General features: G+C 44.6%; 2 protein-coding genes across 2 annotated transcripts; one reads left to right on the top strand and one right to left on the bottom strand.

The window, feature by feature from the left end:
- The first annotated feature begins 1,951 nt into the window (after nt 1–1,951).
- LOC100564174 (17-beta-hydroxysteroid dehydrogenase type 6) lies at nt 1,952–25,751 on the top strand. Its single transcript, XM_003216960.4, has 5 exons — nt 1,952–2,106; nt 20,003–20,320; nt 21,773–22,031; nt 23,545–23,708; nt 24,981–25,751. The coding sequence occupies exons 2-5, from the start codon at nt 20,008–20,010 to the stop codon at nt 25,199–25,201; spliced, it is 957 nt and encodes a 318-aa protein (XP_003217008.1). The 5' UTR covers nt 1,952–2,106; nt 20,003–20,007; the 3' UTR covers nt 25,202–25,751.
- Nucleotides 4,137–12,393, bottom strand: LOC134296310 (uncharacterized). Its single transcript, XM_062970884.1, is given in 1 exon segment — nt 4,137–12,393. A coding segment is annotated over 1 exon segment (5,316 nt). The 5' UTR covers nt 11,459–12,393; the 3' UTR covers nt 4,137–6,142.

Here is a 25,751-nt window from a genome sequence, read left to right as displayed (position 1 = left end):
GCTCCCACTGCTCAGGAGACTCCAATGGCCATTCCTCCAATGGCATTGCAGGTTATAGTGAGTGTTACGATTTGTAAGAAATAATTTAATATGTGTGTGTCAACTGCAAAATAAGATGCATGAAGCTGATTGGTTGAGCCATGTCTGGAGAGCTGGTTAAGCCTGGAAGTTTTTTATACTCTAGATTCATGAGCTGCTGGAAGGAATTTATCTACATGGACAAAAGGAAAAACTATTTTAAATCTCTCATAAAAGGACATTATGTGAGTTGGTGCAACTGAACACATTGTACATATGTTGTTCTGTTTTTAAGAAGAATAAACCATTTGTTCTTTATTGTTTACCTGCATGGCACATACCTTCTTTCTCTGGCAAAGCAGTGCATGGACTATAAAGTAAAGGTAAAGGTTTTCCCCTGATATTAAATGTAGTAGTGTCAGCAACCCAATCTTCAAGTCAGCAGTCCTGCCAGCACAAGGGTTTAACCCACTGCGCCATCGGGGGCTCCTGATCAGCAACTGAACATACTAGAGAGGTTTGGGGAAAGTTCACCATGATTTATAGGAGTTGTTGATACTGGGATGTATAGTTCATCTACACTCTAAGAGCACTCTGAAGACCACCAACAATGGACCTGGAACTAATTTGGCACACAGATCCCCCATGAACAGCAAAAAATACTGGAGGTCTTTGGGGAAAATTCATCTTGATTTGGGGGAGTTGTAGTTCACGTACATCCATAGGGCACTGTGAACCCAAACACTGATGGATCTGGACCAAACTTGGCACACATACATGATATGCCGAAATTTGATTATTGGAAGGGTTTGGGGAAAACTGACCTTCTTTTCTGGGAATTGTAGTTCACCCACAACCAGGGAAACTGACCTCCACCGATGATGGACCTGGACTAAACTTGGCAACCAAACCCCCATGACTAACTCAGCATCCTGAAGGGGTTTGTGGGGACTGGCTCGCCATAGTGGGAGTTGTAGTTTACCCTAACGTCAGAGAGCACACTGAACCCCACCAGAGCAAACTTGCCCAACATATCAAACTTTAAGTACTGATGGAGTTTCTCGGGGTTAACCTGGCATGATGTCAGTTGTAGTTCGCTGACAAACTTGTGCATTTTGTACAATTAAAATTTGACTTTTTCAAATATCCCAGGCAATGCCGGATACCCAAGCCAGTAATATAATAATAATAATAATAATAATAATAATAATAATAATAATAATAATGATGTACAGGTCTGCTTTAGACACCTATTTTTCCTCCTCACTGCAACTATTTGAAATTGTGCCACCTGATATCTCACTTTTCTGAAATTCCTATCCTTTGATATGAACTCCTGTAGTTTTCCTGATCTTGGGATCATGCTCACTTTCTCCCTAAAAGTCTAGCATGTGTGTCTTGACTTGTCCCTTCTGCTGTATAACAAAACTCAGGACACTTCAGCTTACCCAAAGCCATTCAGTGGGTTTTCACGGCTGAGTGAGGATTTCAACCTTGGTCTCTGAAGTCACAGTCCAACCCCTAAACCCCTACACCATGCTGGTTTCCTGTATGAATATACAAGATAGTAATATTCTGGAAAAAAATAAGTGGCAAACATAAAATAGGAACTCAGGCCATTTTTTCCTCACCTTTCTAATGAGTTTGGAACATTTTTGACAGTCCCTAGTTATGGACTGTGATTGCAGAGATAACTATTTGCAAAGTAAACAGATTTGAGCATACACTTTGGTCTAATTCTGGTTCAGTTGGCAATGTGAAGCAATCAGGAGACTTGGCTTGAAGCAGCGCAGTTACTGCTGGGACACGTCCTTGCACACAATCTCCAGGGGGGTTAAATCAATAGAGGGAAAATTGTTGGAACTTGGCCAGAGCGGTCATTGTGATGACCCGCCCCAATGCTTCGGACTTTCATCTGCGCTTGCTAAAGAACCAAGTATTTGTGGACGCACAGCCTATCCCAAGCTCCTATACAAATTTGGGGTGGGATGGTGTTGTAAGGTTATTTATATAGTACATATGTCTTTTAAAATTGCAGATGGCCCCGCTTCAGACAGCTGAACAGTCACAAGGGAAGTGAATTCTGAGGTATGCAGAGCCTTTTAAAGATTCCCTTTTGATACTCGTCCATTTTCCATAGACGTTGGGTGGGCTCTTAGGTCCTCATTGGAACTAGAAGTAGAATTCCTTAGGATTCTTGCACATGTTTATAAAAACAGGAATGTTATGAACATGTGTAAGATGCTCATATGTATGGCATTGTGTGTTGTGTGTGAAAACCACATCCCTTAATTCTACAGTGTAGATGTGCCCTATGTGTATGTTCAAGTTGCCTGATGAACTTCATAGGGTTTTCTTTGGCAAGGAATACTCAAGAGGTGTTTTTGTCAGTTCCTTCCTTTGAAATATAGCATACAGTATTTGTTGGTGGTCTCCCATCCAAGTACTAGCAAGTGCTGTCCCTGTTTAAGGTAAAGGTAAAGGTTTCCCCTGACATTAAGTCCAGTCATGTCTGACTATGAGGGTTGGTGCTCATCTCCATTTCTAAGCTGAAGAGCCGGTGTTGTCCGTAGACACCTCCAAGGTCATGTGGCCGGCATGACAACATGGAGAGGCGTTACCTTCCCGCCGGAACGGTACCTATTGATCTACTCACATTGGCATGTTTTCGAACTGCTAGGTTGGCAGAAGCTGGAGCTAACAGCGGGCACTCACTCTGCTCCCCGGGTTTGAACCTGGGACCTTTCAGTCTGCAAGTTCAGCAGCTCAGCGCTTTAACACACTGAGCTACCGGAGGCTCTTGTCCCTGTTTACTGGGGCCTAAAAGAAGCATTTGACATGCTGCTGCTTCTATAATTTGTTACTTGAGGAACTCCAAAATCAGATTGCGACTGAGGCATGGGATCAGGAGGAGTCTTAATAATTATTTCTAGCTATCAGCTATTTAAAAAAAATCAGCCACGCAACTCTACTTTTTTCTGAAGTATTGGTGCAATAAAATAAGTGGCATCACCTCTTCCTAAACTAGTTCTACTTGAATCTGATAGATTAGATGGTAGATATTGTGCAGTATGTGGCTGTGTGGGTGTTTTAGAGACTGAAGTTGCATTCCTACCCCTTCTTCTCTGGGAAACCTCCCATTTAATTCAATTTGAGCTTATTTTTTCCATCTTCAGCTGTGGATTGTGAAGTGGCTAGTTCAGATCACACGTCTGCCATGTTTTTCATTTATTTAAAAATCAATTTAAAATATCTTTAAGGGGAAACTGTTAGGGTGCCATAAAACAAGATAGCAAACATTTCATCTAGCTTCAAGTTAATTCTAACTCATGGTAACAGCTTTCATAGGACTTCCTTGTTAAGTTTTAATAGGAGGAGTTTTGCCATTGTTTTCCTCTAAGGCCTGTCCAAACAATTTTATTGTCCACTCCAGAAGGTGAAAGAAACAATAAGGGGGCCGGTCTGTGGCGCAGGTTGGTTAGCAGCCAGCTGTAATAAATCACTCTGACCAAGAGGACATGAGTTCGAGGCCAGCCCTGTTGGGGTGAGCACCCGACAATTAAAAATAAAATATAGCCCCTGCTTGTTGCTGACCTAAGCAACCCAAAGATAGTTGCAGCTATCAAGTAGGAAATTTAGGTACCACTTATATGTGGGGAGGCTAATTTACGACACCATAAAAATCATCCAGTTGCCGTTGGAATGAGGAAGTGCCATCGCAGTGGATGAGAAAGCAGCTGCTTCCTCTGTGGCTGGAATCAAGCATACCCTCAGGAAGTTAGTAGCTGGAGAAGGATTAAATTGCCTCTGTGTCTGTCTCTGTCTCTGTTCTGTTATATGGCATTGAATGTTTGCCTTATATGTGTACAATGTGATCCGCCTCGAGTCCCCTTCGGGGTGAGAAGGGCGGAATATAAATACTGTAAATAAATAAATAAATAAATTTATTAGTCTATCTGATCCTAGCTAATAATGAGGACTTGGTAAATGGAGTGGAAGTGGTGGGATGCTTAGGTGGGAGTGACCACCATGTTCTCCTGGAGTTTGTGATGTAGCGGAACCTTCGTGCTACGGTTCTTGTTGGCGCAGTGGAGGAATTTGAAGACGGACAACTGAAGGAATTTCCCAGAAAGCAGTTTTATTTCGCTAATGGCCACTAGGGGTCCCCCTAGCACAAAGTAAGTGCTTCTCCAGGGGAACCGCCCAGTGGCATGCTGAGTGAACATTTATACACACTACAGGGTTCGGGTTATGCCCGCCCACAAGCAAATTCATTGGCTTAGAGTTGTGACGCTGCCCAATCGGTGCTGACTAGCAGGCCGGCTGCACCCTTTTTGTGCCGTGCTCACAAATCTTTCAGAGCGCCTGCGTACGCATGCTCTGTTTGTTTTTCTTTAGCTTTCATTTCTTCAGAAACACATGATTTCCCAGAAGTCACATGTTTCTGTGAGTTTATGCACCCGGGTCGCTAGCTGTCGCCATCTCTGCCCATATATGGTATTTCCTGGGGTTCCTTAACCCCCCCCGCCTCACTCCCCCATTTTCTTTTTGCGAAGCGCATGTACAAAAGCTGAAGCAAAGCATTATGGTTCCATCCAATCCCGCTTGGCTTGGAGTATGGCTATCTTTTTTTCAGGTAAAGATTGTGTGACACACCTAGTACACATTTGCATCATTATTGGAGTGCAACACATAACTATGAGAACAATGAACAATCCTAAAATCCCTACCAACAATATGTTCTTCAACCATTCTATTGAGGGTAACCAGCTAGTCACCCAGGAGAAGGGAGACCAACCTTCTATCTCCTGGACATTATTGTAAATTAACTTTTGTAATGACTCGATGTCATCTTCAATAGTATTATTCAAGTTATGAAATTTCACTACACAACGTCCTCTAACCATGGCGCATAACCCCCCCCTGGCCGCCAGTAGGTAGTCAAGGGCCAACTTATGCTGTAGGGCCATCTGGCTGATTTCTTCTACTTCAGACTGGATTTCCCGGAAAATTTTACCAGTGGCATTTATGGACTTTTCAAGGCGGCAAGTCAGGCCTAGAACACTTCTACGGTTTGCTTGAGCTACAATCCCTGGGTAAGCACCCAGTGTCAACAAGCCTGTGATCAGGCCTCCTCCTACACGGGAGGCTTCTGAACCTGACAGGGCCTTGTTGATAATGACCTCATCCGAGCATTCTGGTCCTAGAGGGCCTGTTTGCACAATGTCCCGTTTCAGGCGCTGATGCCCTTTGTGTAAGACCTGAACTGGGAATGTCAAATAACCCACACCGACACACTGGTAGTTGCCGGGGTGATAATTTGTGGCCCATTTATCAAAGAAAAACCATAGATTTGGATCCCTAATTTGCCATAACGGACAGAGGCTTTTACCTAGGCTCAGTTGGGTTAATTGTTGCAGTATGTTCATATAAGATTTTAGGCCCTCAATAGAATCATTCACACTAAATGTGGGATAATCTGGATACATGCTAGCCCACTCGGTTGCGGTTAGATTTAATCGTGAGACATAAGATGTATTAAATCGTCCATGTAGATAGAACCGGTCTCGACAATGGGAATAATTGCCTAATCGGGAAAAGAACGCCTGCCTAGTTCCCCAGTGTTTCCACTCAGAATTCCATATTCCCGATCCTCCACAACAGAAGCACAAACCCCTGGTGGAGGTATGGTATCTAAACCGTCGAAACCGAGTTTTATTTATCCTTTGCGGTATGCTAGAAAACACGGTAGGTGGACCCTCCTGAGCCTTGGACAATCCCTCCAACACAATCTGTGGTTCATCAATTAAATCGGGAAGAAATGAAAAATCTCCTACGGTGAGGGGGTGTTCATATATTAATGCTACCTCTTTCCCGTGCTGCTCAAACATATAATTGGCATGTTCTTTTATCCAATTCCCATGTGCTCTTTTTCCAAAAGAGAGAATAAAACTCAGCACAAATAATATACCAAGCACAGTGCGCTTTCCTCCCCTCCTCATAGCTTGTCTCCCACTTTTTCCTCTCAAAATGTCTAGCCACCATCTCCCGGAGAGCGCCTTTGTTGGGCCATGCTGCGACATACTTGACCACCGACGCTCCGTTGCACCCGAAGGGATCAGCTTCATGGCCTTGTTGACCCCTTAGGGAGTTGCCGGATGATCCTGAGTCTCAGGTCCTCACCAGGAACTCGCTCCGTCCGCCACTCCTCAGGTGCTAGTTTTACACGGGTGTAATGTATCCACGGCTTAATCTCCTTCACCTTCACTGCAGTGGGGGTAGACAGGAGCACAACATAGGGTCCTCGCCACTTGGGTCCCAATGGCTCAATCTTCCAATCCTTGACCAGAACCTCGTCACCTGGTGAAAAACAATGTAGAGGTGTGGTAGGGAATGGTGGGTTCAATTCAGAAATGTATTTTTCTAACTGCTGCATTTGTCTGCCCAAAGCCTGAACCTGGGCCAATGTCTGTTTCTCTCCTATGAGGTGCTGCTCAGCTCCTGTCTCTAAAGCTCCCTTCAAGTTCAAAGGGGGTCGTCCATAGAGTCTTTCAAAAGGGGAGAGTCCTGTCCGTTTGTGTGGTGTACATCTGATTCCTAATAATGCCATGGGCAAAACCACCGTCCACGGCAATCCTGTCTCTTGGCAAAGTTTCCCAAGCTGAGCCTTTAATGTCCTATTCATTCTTTCCACTTTTCCAGAAGATTGGGGTCTATATGCACAATGTAACTTCCATTTTATGCCCAAAATTCTACATAATCCTTGCACAGCCTGTTGAATATATGCGGGGCCATTATCTGATCCAATTTCTAAGGGTATGCCAAATCTGGGAATAACATCTTTCATTAGAGCTCTTGACACCTCTACAGCCTTCTCAGTTCTTGTAGGGTAAGCTTCCACCCATCCTGTGTATGTGTCCACGAACACCAGTAAATATTTGTATCCTTTGTATGGGGGCATTTCTGTAAAATCAGTGACTAAAGCTTCAAAGGGTACCCCACCCACATGTTGGACTCCTGGTGGCTTGAGGGGTCCTTCTCTGGGGTTATTTTTGATACATGTCCAGCATCTTCGGGCTGCTGCTGCCGTTAGGCTATGTAATCCATCGATATACAACTGTCGTCCTAGCAGATTTGCCAATGCCATTTTTCCTAAATGTGTGTTTTGGTGCATGTGTTGGACTAAGTGCCATGCCAAGTCCTTAGGGACGTAGACACGGGCGTCTGGCATCACTATGAGTTTTCCTGACCACTGACCCTTCTCCTTTAAGGCCCATTCTTCTTCCTCTGGTGTATATGTAATGTTATGTTCAGTTAATTCTACCTGTAGGGCCATTACCTGATGTTCAATATAGGGCAGCCTAGCTGCCTCTTTGGCTGCCAGATCAGCCTGCCTATTTCCTTGCACTACGGGATCGTCTCCACGTTGGTGCCCTTTACAATGCATCACAGCCACCTGCCTTGGCTTCCAAACCGCCTCCAGGAGATCCACAATCTCTCCAGCATGTTTCACGCACTTTCCTCCAGACGTGAGGAGCCCGCGCTCCTTGTACAGTGCTCCATGTGCGTGGAGGGTGGTGAAGGCATATTTTGAGTCTGTGTAGACGTTAACCCGCTTTCCGCTTGACAATTCCAACGCTCGGGTCAGGGCAATCAATTCGGCCTTCTGGGCAGACGTCCCCGGGGGCAGTGACTCTGCTTCCAGCGTCTCTCCCCCCCACCGAACAACCGCATAACCTGAGTGTCTTTGATTATTTTCCATAAAGGAGCTTCCATCTGTGAACAGAGTGTCGTCCACCTTAGTTAGTGGCACATCCTTCAAATCCGGTCGACTGGAGAATACCTCATCCATCACCTGGGCACACTGATGGATCGTGGTGTCTCCTGGAGTCGGGAGCAAGGTGGCCGGATTCAGAGTGGAGCAAGTCTCCAGGGTCACCAGTGGGTTGTCACACAACAATCCCTCATATTTCATTAACCTCTCACTTGTGAGCCAGCGCGGTCCCTTAATGTCTAACAGTGCCTTAACGCTATGGGGCACCTTAACTGTCAGTGGCTGTCCTAGGGTCAATTTATTCGCTTCTTTGATTAAATCTACTGATGCTGCCACAGCCCTCAGGCAAGGTGGCAATCCACGAGCCACTGTGTCCAATTGCTTTGACAAGTAGGCAATCGGCCTTTGCCATGAACCTAGTGGTTGGGTCAATACTCCAACCGCTGTTCCTTCCCGCTCTGCAGCGAACAGAGTGAATGGTTTTTCCAAATCGGGCAGTCCTAATGCTGGAGATGACATCAATGCTTCTTTTAATGCCTTAAATGCCTGTTGACATTCTTCTGTCCACTCAAATGGATCTTCTCTTCCACCTCTCGTAGCCTGGTACAGTGGCTTAGCCAACACGGCGTAGTTGGGGATCCACTGTCTACAATATCCTGCTGATCCCAAAAATTCCCGCACCTGTCGCCGGGTACTGGGAGTGGGGATGGCACAAACAACTTCCTTTCTTTCAGCTCCTAACATCTTCTTTCCTTCGGTCAGATGGAACCCCAAATATTTCACCGTGGGACAGCACAACTGGGCCTTTTTCTTTGACACTTTGTAACCCTTTTCTTCCAATGTCTTGAGAAATCTCAAAGTATGCTCTTTACAGCCCCCTAGTGTCCGGCAAGCGATAAGCAGGTCATCTGCATATTGAAGCCAAATTCCCTCTTCCTTAGGTATTACAAAATCCTGTAAGTCTTTGGCCAGGGCTTGACCAAAAATGGTCGGGCTGTCCCGGAACCCCTGAGGAAGGCGTGTCCAAACATACTGGGTCCTTTGCCCTGACTGCTGAGATTCCCACTGGAAAGCAAAGATCGGTTGGGATACAGGGGCCAATCGAATGCAAAAGAATGCATCCTTTAAATCCAATACAGTAAACCATTTGGCAAATGCTGGTACTAGACTCATCATGATGTATGGATTTGGCACTACCGGGGTTAGGGGAACGGTGACTTGATTTACAGCCCGCAAATCTTGGACTGGGCGATATTCTCCTTGTCCTCCTGGTTTCTTGACTGGGAGCAGGGGCGTGTTCCATGGGGAACTGCATGGTACCAATATCCCATGCTGCAGAAGTCGCTCTAGATGCTTTCTGATCCCCTGCACTGCCTCTCGACTGACGGGATACTGTGGCTTGCATATGGGCCCCATTCCTCTTTTCACTTCCACCACCACCGGTGGAACATATTTAGCTAATCCTGGAGGATTATCTTCTGCCCACACTAAAGGAGTCTCATGCCATGGCCATTGTATTTCTTCAGTAAAAATCCTAACTTGAAACAGTCTCCATTCCTCTTCCATGGGAAATGATAGCTCCACTTGTCCATTCTTCATGAACTGGAGTTGTGCTTGTAATTTTGATAAAATGTCCCTTCCCAATAAAGGGACTGGGCAGTCTGGGAGATATAACATCTTATGCTTGACCTGATGTCCGGCCAGATTGCAGGTGCGTTCCTTAAGGAAGGGGCACTTCTGGGTCTTCCCAGACACCCCTATTACTTTCGTAGTTTCCCGAGTTGGTGGACTAATTTTTGTATTTACTACTGATTTTTCGGCACCTGTGTCCACTAAAAAGTCCAATTGTTGGTCCCCGATTTCAAGTGTGACCATCGGCTCCCCGGGGTCCAACAAAACAAGAGCCTGGCTTCCTCATTCCTCTCCTCCATCCATATCTTCCCATTCTTCTTCCATCACAGCTGCTGCAGCTATCACCTCTCTTGCAGGAAAAGGTACGTAGTTCCCACGCCCTCTTCCCCTTCCTGGGTTTCTTCCTCTCTCAGGCCTTCCTCTTTCTCTCGGTCCTTCCTGACTTCCTTCTCTTCCTTCTGGGCATTCACCTTTCCAGTGTCCAAACTTCTTACATTTAGCACATTGGTCTCGACCTAACCTCCGAGGGGGGCCCCTTCTTCCTCCTTGTCCCCCTCTGGCATATCCTCCTCTTCCTCTCTGTCCACTTGCACTTTGTTCCATCATGGTAACTAATGCTTGGTATTCCTGCTTCTTCTTCCTGTCCTTCTTCTCTTCTTCTACCTGGTCCCTCGCCATATAAACTTGATCTGCGAGTGCCAACAATTCATTCATAGTCTTTCCTAGAAATCCTGGTTGCTTTTGAATCTTTCTCCGGATGTCAGGAGCCGCTTGACTGATAAAAGACTGTTGAATCGCCCTCCTACCGTTTTCATCCTCCAAATTATACGGGCTATACTTTCTATATGCTGCCTCCAGCCTTTCCAAAAAGGCTGTTGGTGACTCAGATTTTTCCTGTACCACTCCCTGAATTTTTACAATGTTGACGGGTCGCGGCGGGCCCCTCTTTACCGCTTCTACCAATATACGCTGGAATCCTTTCAGTCTCTGCAAATGTCCTTCTTCTGCGGTGTCCCATTGGGGATCTATTTCCACAGGAAACCTCTGTGCTCCCCACTCGGCTGCATCACCATCTTGTGGGGCACCAACCTGGGCTATGGCTACCCCATTATTCAACACTGCTCTTCTCTCCTCTGATGTGAACAACATATTCAACAATTGTCTGCAATCTTGCCAGGTGGGATTATGGGTTGCCATAATCCCTTCCAATAGCCTAGCCATAGCTTGGGGTTCTTCACTATAAGGTGGAGTATTATTTTTCCAATTCAAAATGTCACTACTACTAAAAGGCACTACCTGGTATGCTTGAACTATCTCATTCCTGTTGTTTATCACAGGCACCGTTCTCAAGGGCATCTGGAGGGCCGGTCCGGTCGGTGAATCACCAGACCACACCGGAGCTCCATGTCTCCGAGTTTGTGCCGGAGAAGCATCACTGGGCATCCGTTGTGACTTCTTCTTTTCCTTTGTTTCCTCCTGATATTTTTCTAGGCTAGGATAGTGTTTCTTGGCCGCTTCGGTTGACTCCGAAGAGTAGGGTGGGGGTCTCGTTCCTAGTGTAGGTGCACCGGGGGCTGTTCCCTGGGGTGGGGGGGGCGGTGGCAAGGGTGGCGGCAATAATTCCTGTTGTCTAGCCTGTACACTCAACTGTAAATCTGGGTAGTCCTCCTCATTGGATTGGAAAACTTCCTTCTTTTTCCCCTCCTTCTTCACCACCATACATTTGCCATTCCTGCACTGTCGAACCCAACCTGGATCTTCTCTAACTACCCGTTCCCACGTAGCAATATAGACCCACTGGTTCGGATGATTCACAGCACAATATTCTTCCACTGTTCGGATCAGTTTCAGATCCCACGTTCCTTCTACTTGCCAACCTAAACCAAAATCTGGCCATTCTCCCTGACACAAATTTCTCAGCCTATAATCTCTTAGGTCCCTTGGATTCCCTGCTACGGCTCTGCTAGCAAAAGAGCCAAAATTATCTAAGATGCATTGTAAGGGAGTGGAGCTCTTTGAATTTTTCCCTCCCATCCTGCCTAATAGAGGGGACTGTCCTGGCCTGGGCACCCGGCCACTCACGGCATGCGTCAGGAAACACAAGACAGAACCCCTTTCTACCTCCCTGGGAACTTTTTTTTGTCCCTCCCAGCGCTGGCGTTCCCTTAATATCTCATGCAAACCCCTATACTTGCCAGATTTCTGTAGACGTCGGACCAACCTTCGCCCCTGGGCTTTTTCCCCTGGATCCTTTTCCTCCTAGCCGGTTTCTGTGGAACCTCGCTGATGTTGCAGCTCTCACCGTCAGTCGGCGTTGGCATTCAGAGGCAAGCACCGCAGCCGGTCGTGTAGTATTCAGGGGCCCCTTCTCGTCTCACGGTAGTTGCCTCAGGCCCCCACCGCTGAGTTGAGGCCGTCCCGCCAACGGGATCCGTCTCCAAATCTCCTGGCCCGTCTTATAGGAAAAAATCACGTCGGGGTCACCAGAAAATGTAGCGGAACCTTCGTGCTACGGTTCTTGTTGGCGCAGTGGAGGAATTTGAAGACGGACAACTGAAGGAATTTCCCAGAAAGCAGTTTTATTTCGCTAATGGCCACTAGGGGTCCCCCTAGCACAAAGTAAGTGCTTCTCCAGGGGAACCGCCCAGTGGCATGCTGAGTGAACATTTATACACACTACAGGGTTCGGGTTATGCCCGCCCACAAGCAAATTCATTGGCTTAGAGTTGTGACGCTGCCCAATCGGTGCTGACTAGCAGGCCGGCTGCACCCTTTTTGTGCCGTGCTCACAAATCTTTCAGAGCGCCTGCGTACGCATGCTCTGTTTGTTTTTCTTTAGCTTTCATTTCTTCAGAAACACATGATTTCCCAGAAGTCACATGTTTCTGTGAGTTTATGCACCCGGGTCGCTAGCTGTCGCCATCTCTGCCCATATATGGTATTTCCTGGGGTTCCTTAACCCCCCCCGCCTCAGTGAGACAGAGGAAAGGCAAAAGTAGGGGCGCTTCTACACAGGGCTTAAACCATGCTGAAGCAGGTTTAAAAAATCTGTTTTCGAGCAGGTTTAAGTCCCCACAACCCAACCAAAACCCCGGCTTTCCTGGGGAGGGCGGCTACATGCCATCCCAATTATGTACCCGGCCGCCAATATGGTCTTCCTTGCACCCACCTGGTGTGAGGAAATGATGTGCCAGGAGATGGAGGGCCCTCCTTGTTCCTCCCCAGTCTCCTGGCGTGTCATTTCTTCACAGCAGGAGGGTGCAAGGAGGACCACAATGGCCTCTGAGGAAGTGTTGAATCCTTTTAGGTGTTCTTTGGGGCTTTTGGGGGAGGGGAGGGAGAGGGAGGGGTGGGTGCTCTCCCAGTTTTTTGGGCATACCTAAGATCTGGATTTTATCAGGTATTTAATTAATTCAGAACAAAGTAGGGAAAGCCTATCTTGTTCTGAATTAATTCAGTTTTACCGGAGGCATTGTTTGGACACCTCTGGTAAAACCGAGACAGGTCTCATTTTCAAGGCCTGTCTGAATGGGCCTTAAGAGAAGTCAAATATGCATTCCAGACTTTAGAAAAGTTGACTCCAGGAAATTTAAGGAAACACTGAATGTGATTCCATGGACAGGAATACTAAAAGAGAAGGGAGTTAATGATGAATTGGAGTTTCTTAAAAGTGAGATACAGTACTGAAGGCACAATCGCAAACAGTGCCAGCAAGAAGAAAAAATAAGAAAAGTGTAAAGAAACGAGAATGGATGTCCAAGGAACTTTCAGCCGAGCTAGGATTTAAAGGTGATATGTACAAGATATGGAAAAGGGGGGAAAATCACCAAAGAGGATTCAAACAAATAACCAACGTAAGTAGGGAAAAGGTCCTTTGAAAGGGTAAAGCGCAAAATGAATTCAAGCTTGCCAGAAAGATTAAAAACAATAAAAAGGGGTTCTTTGGTTATGCCAATAGAAAAAGGAAGAACAAGGAAATGATAGAGGCTCTGTATGGAGAGGATGGTGAAATGCTGACATGGGATAGGGAAAAGGCAGAATTACTCAACACCTTCTTTGCCACAGTTTTCTCCTAAAAGGAAATCTGCATTCAATCTGAGCAATATGGAGCGGACAAGGTAGTAGGGGAAATGCAACCCAAAATAGGTAAAGCACTAGTCAAGGAATACCTGGCTGCTCTAAACAAATTCAGGTCTCCAGGGTCAGATGAATTACATCCAAGAGTATTAAAAGAACTAGCAGAAGTAATTTCAGAACCACTTCCAATAATCTTTGGGAATTGTTGTAGAACAGGAGAAGTCCCAGAAGACTGAAGGAGCACAAATGTTGTTCCTATCTTCAAGAAAGGAAAAAGAGGACACAAAAAAATTACTATCCAGTCAGCCTGACATCAATATCAGGAAAGATTCTGGAGCAGATCATTAAGGAGGCAGTCTGCAATCACTTAGAAAGGAATGCTGTGGTTACTAAAAGTCAGCATGGATTTCTCAAAAACAAGTCAAGCCAGATTAATCTTATCTCTTTTAATCTTGATAGATGCAGGGAATGCTGTGGATGTAACCTATCTTGATTTCAGTAAGGCCTTCGACAAAGTCCCCCATGACCTTCTTGCAAGCAAACTAGTCAAAAGTGGGCTAGACAGTTCTACTAGGTGGATCTGTAATTGGTTAAGTGACTGAACTCAAAGGGTGATCACCAATAGTTCATCTTTATCCTGGAAAGAACTGACTAGTGGAGTGTCGAAGGGTTTGGTCCTGGACCCAGTGCTGTTCAACATCTTTATTAATGACTTGGATGAAGGTTTAGAAAGCACTCTTATCAACATTGAGTGAAGGGAACAACATCAAGTTTGCAGATGACACCAAATTGGGAGGGATAGCTAATACTTCAGAGGACAGGATCAAAATTCAGACATCAATAAATTAGAAAGCTGGGCCAAAACTAACAAAATGAATTTCAACAAGGAGAAATGTAAAATACTATACTTGGGCAGAAAAAAATGAAATGTAAAGATACAGGATGGGAAACGTTTGGCTCGATAACAGAAATAAATGTGAAAAAGATCTTGGAAATCTTAGTAGACAACAAGCTGAACATGAGCCAGCAGTGTGATGCAGTAGCTAAAAAAGCCAATGGGATTTAGGGCTGCATCAAAAGAAATATACAGTAGTGTCTAGATAGAAGGAAGTCATGCTGCCACTCTATTCTGCTTTGTTCAGGCCTCACCTGGAATACTGTTTCCAATTCTGGGCATCACAATTCAAGAGAGATATTGACAAGCTGGAACATGTCTGACGAGGGAAAATAAAATGATCAAAGGTCTGGAGGCCATGTCCTATGAGGAGCGGCTTAAAGAGCTGGTCTGTTTAGCCTGCAGAAGAAAAGTTGAGAGGAGAGATGATAACCATGTATAAATAAATGAAAGCATGTCATAAGGGAGCAGGACTCGGAGCAATGGGTTCAAATTACAGGAAAGGAGATTCCAACTGAACATTAGGAAGAATTTCCTGACCGTGAGAGCTGTTCAGCAGTAGAACTCTTTGCCTCGTAATGTTGTGGAAGCTTCTTTTTTGGAGGCTTTTAAATAGAAGATGGATGGCTACCTGTCAGGGGAACTTTTGATGTCCGAAGCGCCAGCATTCAAATTGATTTGAACCTGCAGCGGAGAGTTCCGCAGATCCATCACCAAAGGAACAGAGCGGGACCGCAGCAGACTATTATTAAAAGATCTTTTTTTCTTCACTTTCCCTTCCCTGGACTATGTAACAAATCCCCCCAATAAAAAGTAGCATTCATTTTTTTTAACAGTAACACTCTCTATCTGGTTATTTTGTGTCTTTCCCTGACTCCTTCTTTTACATGCAAACCTCCCCCTCCCTCTCACTAACCCGTCCGTCCTTTAAACTCTGGCTGAGGCTCCTCTGCCATGGGTTAATACGGCAGACGATACAAATTGGCTCATATCTTTATCAAAATTACCCCTAGCACGCTCTTCTTTTAGTTCTAACCCTTCCTAAGGCTCCTGACCCAAGGACCACCAGCGGAACCAAAATCGGTCCAGTTCTCGGCACCTCATCAGCTGACTGTCAAACGGAACCGACTGCTCTTTCCAAGCCAGACTGCTCTTTTCCAGCCTTATCCCGGACTTTCCTCTCCCCGCGACCCGCGGGATGGTTTTAAGAGATCACTGGTCCTTTTCTGTGAACTGTGGATGGGGGATCGCTCTCCCGCTGGGGAGACATAGTTCTCCAAGGACCTTCACCCTCTCTACAGCTGCCAGGAGGGTGCCTGGACGGGCACCCTCCACGTTTAATTCACATCTTCATAATTTTATGAATGAGAAGAACACTCTTCCCCAAACCTACCCCTGAACTTATGAAATCCTATACTTCCAAAGACTGCAACTCACATGTACCTCTTCCCCATGCTATTTCTATGAATTCCTTCCACCACAGATGAACTCTTTTCCCAATGTATCAGTGAATTTTCATATTCTATGAACCTGGACACCCTCATGAATCACTGTTATATGAATTTCTAATCGTTAGCCTAACTTCATGAATTGTAAAATCATGCTGCTAAAACTCCACTTTTATGAATTTACATGCTGGGTTCTCCAGATGTTATGAACTTCGTTCTTATCAAATATTTTCAATTGTTTATATCATTCATGATTCCCCTTTATGCAATGTAACTCACTTTTATGGATTCTCCCTTATTTCCATGAAATCTATCTATCTGCCTATATGTATTTGTACTCTTTGGGATCCCCGGAAAATATATATTTTTCCCAGCATGGTTTATATTCCAACTTTATTTTATTTTTCATTTTATTTCATATAATTGTCAAATCATGAAATCAAATAGGAAACATTTTGAACTCAACCTGAACCCCAGAACTTATCCCATTTCCTATGACCCAGGCTTCCTTTCCCAAAAACAAAAGGATAATCTGCCACCGCTAAACCCAATCAAATTCAAATTGCATGGACAATATAGGGCTCGAGTCGCCGAATTCGGAGTGTTGACCTAAAGGTGATTCACCCCAAGGCAAACATTGTCATATCTCACCCAAAGGAAAATCCAGGACACCTCAGGAAGGCGCCCTGCAGAGCCTGTCAATATGGCTCATCACCACCCATCTTTGCTTCCACCTCTGACACCCCAAGGCATATCTAAAATCTGTATACGTGACAGAAACCCAGACACCCTTGATTGCTGCCATTAATCCCTTTAGAAATCGGTCTAGCAGGACTTAATCCGATAGTTCCTGCCCTGTCACCTCATTGTTTCAATAACTCCCGCCTTCTCTTTCCTGATTGGCCCGAGTAGAGACAAAAGGCAGCTTCCTATTGGGCCAACGGAGCAAGGCGGGAAACGAAAGCCCGCCTCGTTCAACCTTCTAGCCTATCAACGATCAGATGGGCGGGGGAGCAGGGCGGGAAATTCAAAGGGCTGTCAGACTGAAATTTTGTATAAATATGGCTTTATTTTGATTGTATGGTACCCTAGTAGACCGAATGATCGCTACTAGAGTCCTCTTCAGCTGAATTGCTCAATAAAGACTCCTTGGCGGATTTTCCTTCAACTTTGGCGGACCTTCTTCATTTCGGCTTCAGGTTGTATTGCGGCTCGTAATTCTCCTTTTGGCTTCGCCAAGGTCTGTTCTCTCAGGACCGGATCGGGTCTCTCCTTAAGGGCCCGATCCCCTAAAACGCGGTCGACAACACTTTCATTGTGCTTTCCCCCCCTTTTTTAAAAATTTCTTTTTGATATATCATAACAATTAACTATTTTTGCCATACATAACTTATTTCAGTATACATTGTTCCAAAGGTAACTATTTCTTAAATGACATTTTAAATAGTCCTTAGAAATGTATCACCCTCCACCCCCACCCTCCCCCCATACCCCCCACCTCACTGGAACAGCCATTCAAAATTGTCAATACATCAGTTTAATCATGTGGAACGCCTGGTTCAAGGTGCGGTATCTTTCATCTCCGTCTATTTTGTCGATTAGAACAGTCAATTTCCTTAACCAGTCTTGATCTTTTAGGCTAATTGTATATATTTTTTTCTTTTGAATGATGAAGTCGTTAATTATATATTCTGATATATAAGCCCACCAGGTTTCTACATCCCATTTTGTATCATCCCTCCATCCTCGGGCTATCGTGGCTTGTATACTTTCATTGTGCTTTACCTGTGTGACAGGGGGTTGGACTAAGTGGCCCATGTGTTCTCTTCCAACGCTAAGTCACTCAGTTGTTTCAATTGCTAAGCAGAGATTCGATGCTTGGAGCAACTCTACACAGTTTATCCTAGGGCTGATCTGGACTGGGGAATGCTGGGTAGACCCCAGGATGGCTTAGACCACCATCCCCTAGCCACTGTAGAGATGGGAAAGAGTCCTGACCCCCCAGTGGTCTTGAGCTTAGTTCAGCACTGCTGGACAACCACCTGGAGTGATGTCAGGCAGGGAGCCAGAGTGAGATATGAAGGGGGAAGAGGGAGAGAAGGAATTATCCCTCCTGTCTCCAGGGCCAAATGAGCTACATCCAAAACTTGTCCCTCTAGCCAGCATTTCTCCAGGAAATCAGCAACTGGCATGAGAACAGAAGAGGGAATGGGGAGTGCCATTCTGTGTCCCTGGGTTGCCAAAGTCAAGGAACATGGATGGCAGTGTAAACAGTTGTGGCTGGTTTCATCTCAGAACTGGACCAACTGCTTACATGGGTCCAAAATTGAGGTTTGCTTCAGATTTTGGGGGAAAATTCAGAGCAACCTGTGCCTTCGGTTAATGCGGTTCAAGGTTAATGCGGTTAATGTAGATCAGTTGATGATATACTGTGAGCAGCTGGTGAGGCAGGTTTCTGGCACCAGCAGCTGTTTACCTTGTGTTCTGTCACGCACTGGGCCTGTGACTGACTGTCTGTTATATAGGACATACGCTTTACGCCCAGCGGGAAGCCAGGGGCCTAAAGAAGGGTCGTTGAGGAATTTTCCTAAAAAGATGGCCTTGAAGTCTTTAAAGAAATAACAAAGTCTTTATTGACGAACAAATAATAAATCTTCAAGGAGTCCTGTCCCACAGGACAGGCGATAGGCTTTGAATAACGGTGAAAACCCTCTTATAACCCCTCCCAGGCTATCTATTATCTGGGCCTAGCTGGTCTGGGACCCACTGCCAACTCCCAAGTGCGCCTGGTTGTTGAGTGGACCTACCAGCTGAGGCTTTCAGATGTTTCTGTGCTATTGTTCTGTATCCTGGGACGGCCAATATCCCTGGTATACTTTAACCCTGGTGCTCTTTATCCCCAGTGGTTTTGAAATAGGAAGCCTTTTACGGGACGAGCTGGTCTATGTCCTACAGCTGAACTTCCCAAGAGAGACTAACTTAAAAATGGCTCCTTCCCTCCCAGAGCCCTGAACAGGAGGCGGAACCAAACTTAATGGTGATTGACAGGTGGCCTGTCCTATGGCTGCAAACATTTGCAGCAAGAAAGTAAAATAGAAGGTTCTGGTACAGCTGTACCAGCACACCTTGCATGTTGTATGTAATCACGCAATATGCAAGATCAGCTAGAGTAGAATCTCATTCTTTCCTGCATTATTGACTGCAAGCATGCTTCTGCAAGTATTATTAGGAAGAGCTCACAAACAAGGAGAGGCCACAGCAGTTTTCCTTTGCTTAAGTCTACTGGGAAGGACAAGACAACACCACCCTACTGTATTGAATGCAAACTGTTTTTGCATTTTGAACTCAGTTTCGAGGAACTGAAGAAAGCTAAGGACAAAGGTGAAGACTAGGAGGAGAAGAAAGAAACACTTTAAAAATAGCTGGAAAAGGTGGCTGAGGACTATTCAGGGGTCTCCCCATCACTTCTAGGCAGTTAAAAATTATGTGAGATGTTTAGCACCCTCTTCTCTGTGTTTGAAATGAAGCAGGCTTCTCCTAATATGGCAGAACTGCTGGCCTGATTTTCAATTGGGGAAGTGGACATAACAATAATGGAGTTTGCACAATTGCACAAATGGGTTCTGTGTTTTGGAATTGGTTGAGGGCTGTAATTTTAATCTAGTCTTGAGTGCTCCAATGAGAAGATCCTCCTGGAACCTTCTCTTTAAAGTATCACAGTACTACTCCTAGCAGTACTCTCTGTTAATTTTGCAACATAGTTAATTTTAACCAATATGATAAGTTCAGATAATGACTGCTTTATAGGAAATGTCATCCAGTCAGGAAAAGGGGTAATGAACTATAGGTGGAATGATAAGTTGGGTTTATTTAACCATTACTTTACATTGTTCCTTATCCCTTTGGACAAAGCCAACTAGTCTTAGATCTGGGTTTTTGTGCATCTTCCGGGCTGCATGGCCATGTTCCAGAAGCATTCTCTTCTGACTTTTTGCCCACATCTATGTCAGGCATCTTCAGAGGTTGTGAGGTATTCTTGTTGTGGAAGGCTGCCTGGCAATGTTAAAATAAGAACACTTGGAGAATATTTAGCCTGGAACATGGGTATGTGTAAATACAAACACCTGGCATTTTGATTTATTTTGTTTTAATTCACAGCAAACATGTGGATCTATCTGGTACCGGCAGTCATCCTGTATTTTGTAATACGGTTCTACCGGGAAAGACAGACTGTGGAGAACTTAGGGGAGAAATATGTCTTCATCACTGGTTGCGATTCTGGCTTTGGGAACCAGGTGGCCAAGCAATTGGATATCCAGGGCCTGCGGGTCTTGGCAGCTTGCCTCACCCAGGAAGGGGCAGAAGAACTGGAGAGACTGACATCCGACCGGCTAAAAACCACCATCTTGGATGTCACCAGCACAGAGAGCGTGAAGGCAGCAAGCGAGTGGGTGAAAGGAATCGTGGGGAACAAAGGTACAGTAGGGGACTCCCTTCTGTTCTTTCAGGTTCTTCAGGATGAGGCATGAACGAGATGGTAGTATTTTGTTTAGACCAGTGGTTCTCAACATTTGGTCCTTCAGGTGTTTTGGACTCCAAGTCCCAGAAATCCCAGACAGTTTACCAGCTGTTAAGAATTGAGGGAGCTGAAGTCCAAAACATCTCAAGGACCAAATGTTGAGAACCATTGGTTTAGACTGTCTTGGAAGAGCAGCTATGAAGGAACTAGGCAAGAAGTGTAGAGATACATCATTGAATACTGAAGTTAGAATTGCCCATGTTATTGTGTTGTCAGAGACTTTCATGTCCAGAATCACAGGGTTGTTGTGTGTTTTCCAGGCTGTATGGCCATGTTCCAGAAGTATTCTCTCCTGACATCTGTGGCAGGCATCCTCAGAAGTTGTGAGGTATATACCTCCACCACATTTCAAATGAGTTGACTTTTCCCTAAGAGCTTTCTTCACTGTCCGGTTTTTAGAACCACACAGAGAAACGGGAAAAACAATAGCATGTTTCAGAAGTATTCTCTCCTGACGTTTTGCCCCATCTATGGCAGGCATCCTCAGAGGTTGTGAGGTATGGTTCTAAAAACTGGACGGTGAAGAAAGCTCTTAGGGAAAAGTCAACTCATTTGAAATGTGGTGGTGGAGAACAGCTCTACGAAGACCATGGACTGCTAAGAAGACAAATAAATGGGTCCAAGTGTAACCCAAACCTAATTTCTCCCTAGAAGTCAACATTGCACCCAATCCTAGTCTTTCCCCTCCCCATGAAGGTACATTGAGTGGGAACTCCTTTTGTACTTTGAATATAGTTTGCACCAACTAGTATAAATCAAGGACAAAGGAAGAAAGTGGATGGAGGAGGGAGAAACTGGAACATTTTGAAAACTGCAAAAAATGTGGGATGATAGAGGTTTACTGAGGACTTTCCTGTCAAATTGGGCAGTTGAAAAATATGTTTCAGTCAATATCGGTCTCTGGAAGGCCTTGTAAATGAAAATAATGATAGATAGATGCAGAGATCTGTTTAGATTAAATTGAAAAACTAAACACTCTTGTTAGCAAGTAAAACATAGTAAGATGTACTTCTAGGTAACCCTGAACAGAACTGTGCTGCATGCTGCAGTGGGTACTGTGCAGCCCCCAAATATTATTAGACTGGAAATCCAGCAGTGGTATCTAATTCCAGAGGCTGCAGTCTAACAAAACTGGAGGACTCTTTTTTTGTCTAGTCCAGATAAGGATGCTATTAGTTTATCCTGTAATGCATGGAACCATTAATCTCCCTTTGCTGGCTGTTCAAACATAATTTCAAATGAAAACAGTAATGGGAGCCATGAATATTTCCTGTCCTTTCAGTGATGTTTTAGTTATTTGGTACAGTTCTGTTTTACGCAATTCCTTCCATGTCTCCCTTGTCTCACAGGGCTCTGGGGTTTAGTGAACAATGCCGGCATTCTTCGTACTACATGCCCCAACGAGTGGCTGACCAAGGAAGACTTTGAGAAAGTGCTGAACGTCAACCTCCTCGGGCTGATTGATGTGACTCTGCAAATGTTGCCCCTGTTGAGGAAGGCCAAGGGAAGGGTGGTCAACGTGGCCAGCATCCTAGGTCGGCTCTCTTTCTATGGAGGAGGCTACTGCCCTTCTAAGTATGGGGTGGAGGCTTTTTCAGACTCCCTCAGGTAACGCTGCATCATTTCTAACTGTCAGGATCACCAAAAGGTTATGTCAGTGGACAAAATGCCGCCCTTCTGACGTTTTTATGAATGAAATAACCAATGATGAGATAGTTGCATCTATCAAGTAGGAAATAAGGTACCACTTATAAAGTGGGGAGGCAAATTTAACTAATTTACGATGTTAGAATGAGGAAGTGCTGTCACAGTGGATGATGAAGCAGCTGCTCCCTCCTGTGGCCAGAATCGAACATCCCCTCAGGAGAAGGTTAAATTGCCTCTGCGTCTGTCTCTGTCTCTGTTCTATGTGTATATGGGCATTGAATGTTTGCCCTATATGTATATAATGTGATCCGCCCTGAGTCCCCTTCGGGGTGAGAAGGGCAGAATATAAATACTGTAAATAAATAAATAAATTATCAGAGGTGCGGTTCATCAATGTTTGTTGAGCCACATTTGCCCCCTCAAAATGGCTCTGACATCAAGACCAAGGGATATCAAGAGGAAGAGATTTGTGATCATTTGTGGGTTAGGTAGCTGGTTCTATTAAAGCATGTGGGCCATTTGTTTTAGTAGAAAATAGCAGTTCTATGATAAGTGGTGTAGTTTCAAGAGAAAACATTTGCCATGTATTTGGATTGAAAGAGATGCCTGCTCTATTCCTCAGCCTAATTTCAAAAGTCCTTTAGATAAGAGCTAGGAAAGATGACTAAAAGAATCTTTCCATCGTTGTGAATGTTTGAAGCAGCATATCCTTTATCACTGAGAAACTGAATTTGTAAATATGTTTATATCTCTATAGGGCAGTTCTAAACAGATACTATAATTCAGTTTGGAGTTTGGATTAAAATGACCTGGTTTTGCTGTGCAGTGCCTACACAAACAACCCAAAAACTGTTTGAAGGCTGTGACAGTGGCCACAAACTGAACTCATGAATTGCAATATCTATGGCTAGACGCCTGCCAGAAAATGCAGATTTTTTTTTCTCAACCAGTCCACTGAGATGCACTATAGGTGATCACTCCTGGCCTGGCCAGCTGTGTTTTGGTGTTTTTAAAGTGCTTCAGTGCTAGGTGTGTACTGACAAATACTCCATATTTTCATGTCCCAGTATTGAGTCCTTCATGGGATAGACTCTGATTGACTGCAGCGCATTATCTGCCTTATTCTGGACTTTCTGGTGAAGTCCTGTTCCTGGCTTGATGCACAATGCAGTGAACATTGGGGTGTCTGTTTTGTGGATACCGCTCCCACGAGCCAGCTACAAATAGTATTATTAGTTCCTTAGATTTTTCTGATGAGAATACTAGCAATTTCTCCACTAATGTGCTCTGAGCTGGTATTATATATGTGCACATCAGTCACAACTATTATTTTTTGGAAGTTTTCCATCGAACGACAACCAATGGCTTGTAGACTAGCATAGTTTCAGGGACCACCATTTTGGACAGGACTGTCACAATGACTGTGTAGACCACTAAACTTACAACTGCCTGTTTTCCATGTATTTCTTTCTAGGCGTGAGCTCAGCCCATTTGGAGTCAAAGTATCTGTAATAGAGCCAGGGTACTTCAAGACACCCATGACCAATGTCCAAGATACCCTTAACTATTTGGAGAATCACTGGATCAGTGTCACACAAGAAATCAAAGACAGCTATGGCCAGACCTACTTCACCAATCGTGAGTCCTTTATGGCATTCAGTAGGCAGAATCTTGTTTTTTATGATGTGGTTGGGTGGGGCAATTCTCACAACCTCTGAGGATGCCTGCTATAGATGTGGGCGAAACGTCTGGAGAGAAAGCTTCTGGAACATGGCCATACAGCCTGAAAGACTCACAGTAACCCAGTGATTCTGGCCATGAAAGCCTTCGGCAATACAATTCTGTTGATTTGTTTACTTCATTCTACTTTTCCTAGGTAGAAGCCACTACTAGCAGAGTCTTACTATCCATTTGCAAGGTGGGATGTTTATAAATCATGGACTCCAAGTCCCCAAATCATTATAAGGGGGGAACTGGATCAGTAAAACTGGTGAGCTTAGTAAGAAATCTGCTCCAAAAGGCATAATGCAGCAGGGCTTGAAAAACTTCAACTTTTCTACTAAAACTCCCAGATAGCAAGCCATTGGGCAGGGGATCCTGAGAGTTATAATATAAAAAGTTATTTTTATGAGCTCTGACCCATGTTGGAAATATAACTTTTTGGATTATAAAAGACTCTAAATCAGCATAGCCAGTGGTTAGACTATGGGAGCTATATTTAAAAAATAAAAATTTCTAAGCCCTCCTCTTAGGTGCCCCACATGCCTAGCATTCCCTGCCTTGATGTGGCATTGCTTCTAGCCTATTACACCCTATGTGAGGAGGAGGCAAGTGATTGTAGCATGGGGAAGAGTAGGAAGACTCTTAACTCTGCCAATGCCAGGTTTGTTGAACCTTGACAAACTTTTGCTTCCTGGGATATCCACATCCATACTGGAGAATTATGGCTATAGATCCTATGGAATCCTGGGATCTGTAGTTTGTTGTGGCACCTGAACTTACTTAAGAGAAAAAGGTAAATATCTCACAAAACTACAAATCCCAGAATTTCATAGCATTGAGCCATGAGAGTTAAAGTGGCGTGAAACTGGTATTATTCTGCAGTATGGATGGGGCCCATGGCACAAGTTAGCCACCCAGTGATTGTATTGAGCTCTCAGTTTGGAAGTCAAGTAGTTCACTTTTAACCACTTAACCAAATCTGCTTCCCTCTCCTGACAAGGCAGAGTCTTACTTGTTTATATATAACAATTTCATAATGGTACAGATTTACCAAATCAGGGATGTCTTTCTGAAGAAGACAGTTAGCATATGTACCTATGTCATTCTACCAAAGACTGCTTTATTTTCTGGTATAATTGAATTTTATATTCCCATTGAGCTCTTCCTCCCCGTCTCTCTTTCATACAGTTTACAAGTTACTTAGAGAAGATCTGACATCTCGGTGCAATACAAACCTCTTCCTGGTCACGGATTGCATGGAGCACGCCTTGACCTCTAAGCATCCTCGAACACGCTATTCTGCGGGCTGGGATGCCCAGTTCTTCTTCATTCCTCTCTCTTATTTACCCACAGCCTTGATGGATTTGATCTTGACCTGGTCTAGCCCAAAACCAGCTCACGCCATATGAGGTGGAGTGGAAAGTGCCAGGGGCTACTTTTTTAAAGGGTGGAATTGCGGACTAGGGTTTCCCCTTCTTGTGCTAGACACCAAACATTTAAATATGTGGAGTTTCAGTTTTGTGGATTTGATTATTCACAGATTTAATTAATATGTTCTCTCTAGGAATCTGTAGGTTCTCCAGTGTGAGCCTATGGTCACCTTCTGCCATAGAGATGCTCTGGAGGACTTAGAGATTCTTGGAGAACACTTCTTTAGGCATTTGTATATCCTCCAGCTGGGTTCTGTGGCCAATTTGGCACATAGCTTAGAAAACTCCTCCCAACCCGTGCCTTGTCCTTCATTATTCTTGCCTGTCTTTTTTTACTGGAAGAATTGCTCAACTTAAAGATACCAGTCGTTCTCATGAGAGCCCACTGTTTTGTGGCTTTGTCGCTGAGGAAATTTGCACTTGCACAGTGAATTAATTCCTGATTTTCTGAGCACACAAGATTGGTATATGCACACACACATGAATATATATATATATATAGAATAATAAAAGATGCATTTTGCCATTC

This window comes from Anolis carolinensis, chromosome 2, assembly GCF_035594765.1.
Source record: "Anolis carolinensis isolate JA03-04 chromosome 2, rAnoCar3.1.pri, whole genome shotgun sequence".
In the NCBI taxonomy this organism is placed as follows: Eukaryota; Metazoa; Chordata; class Lepidosauria; order Squamata; family Dactyloidae; genus Anolis; species Anolis carolinensis.
The sequence above is the reverse complement of the archived record's forward strand: the minus strand, read 5'-3'. Positions and strand labels throughout refer to the sequence as shown.

Coding starts and splice junctions, on each gene's coding strand:
- LOC100564174 (XM_003216960.4), top strand. CDS start 20,008: ATGTGGATCTATCTGGTACCGGCAGTCATCCTGTATTTTGTAATACGG. Junction 22,032..23,544: donor GCTTTTTCAGACTCCCTCAG/GTAACGCTGCAT, acceptor ATTTCTTTCTAG/GCGTGAGCTCAGCCCATTTG. Junction 23,709..24,980: donor CCAGACCTACTTCACCAATC/GTGAGTCCTTTA, acceptor TCTTTCATACAG/TTTACAAGTTACTTAGAGAA.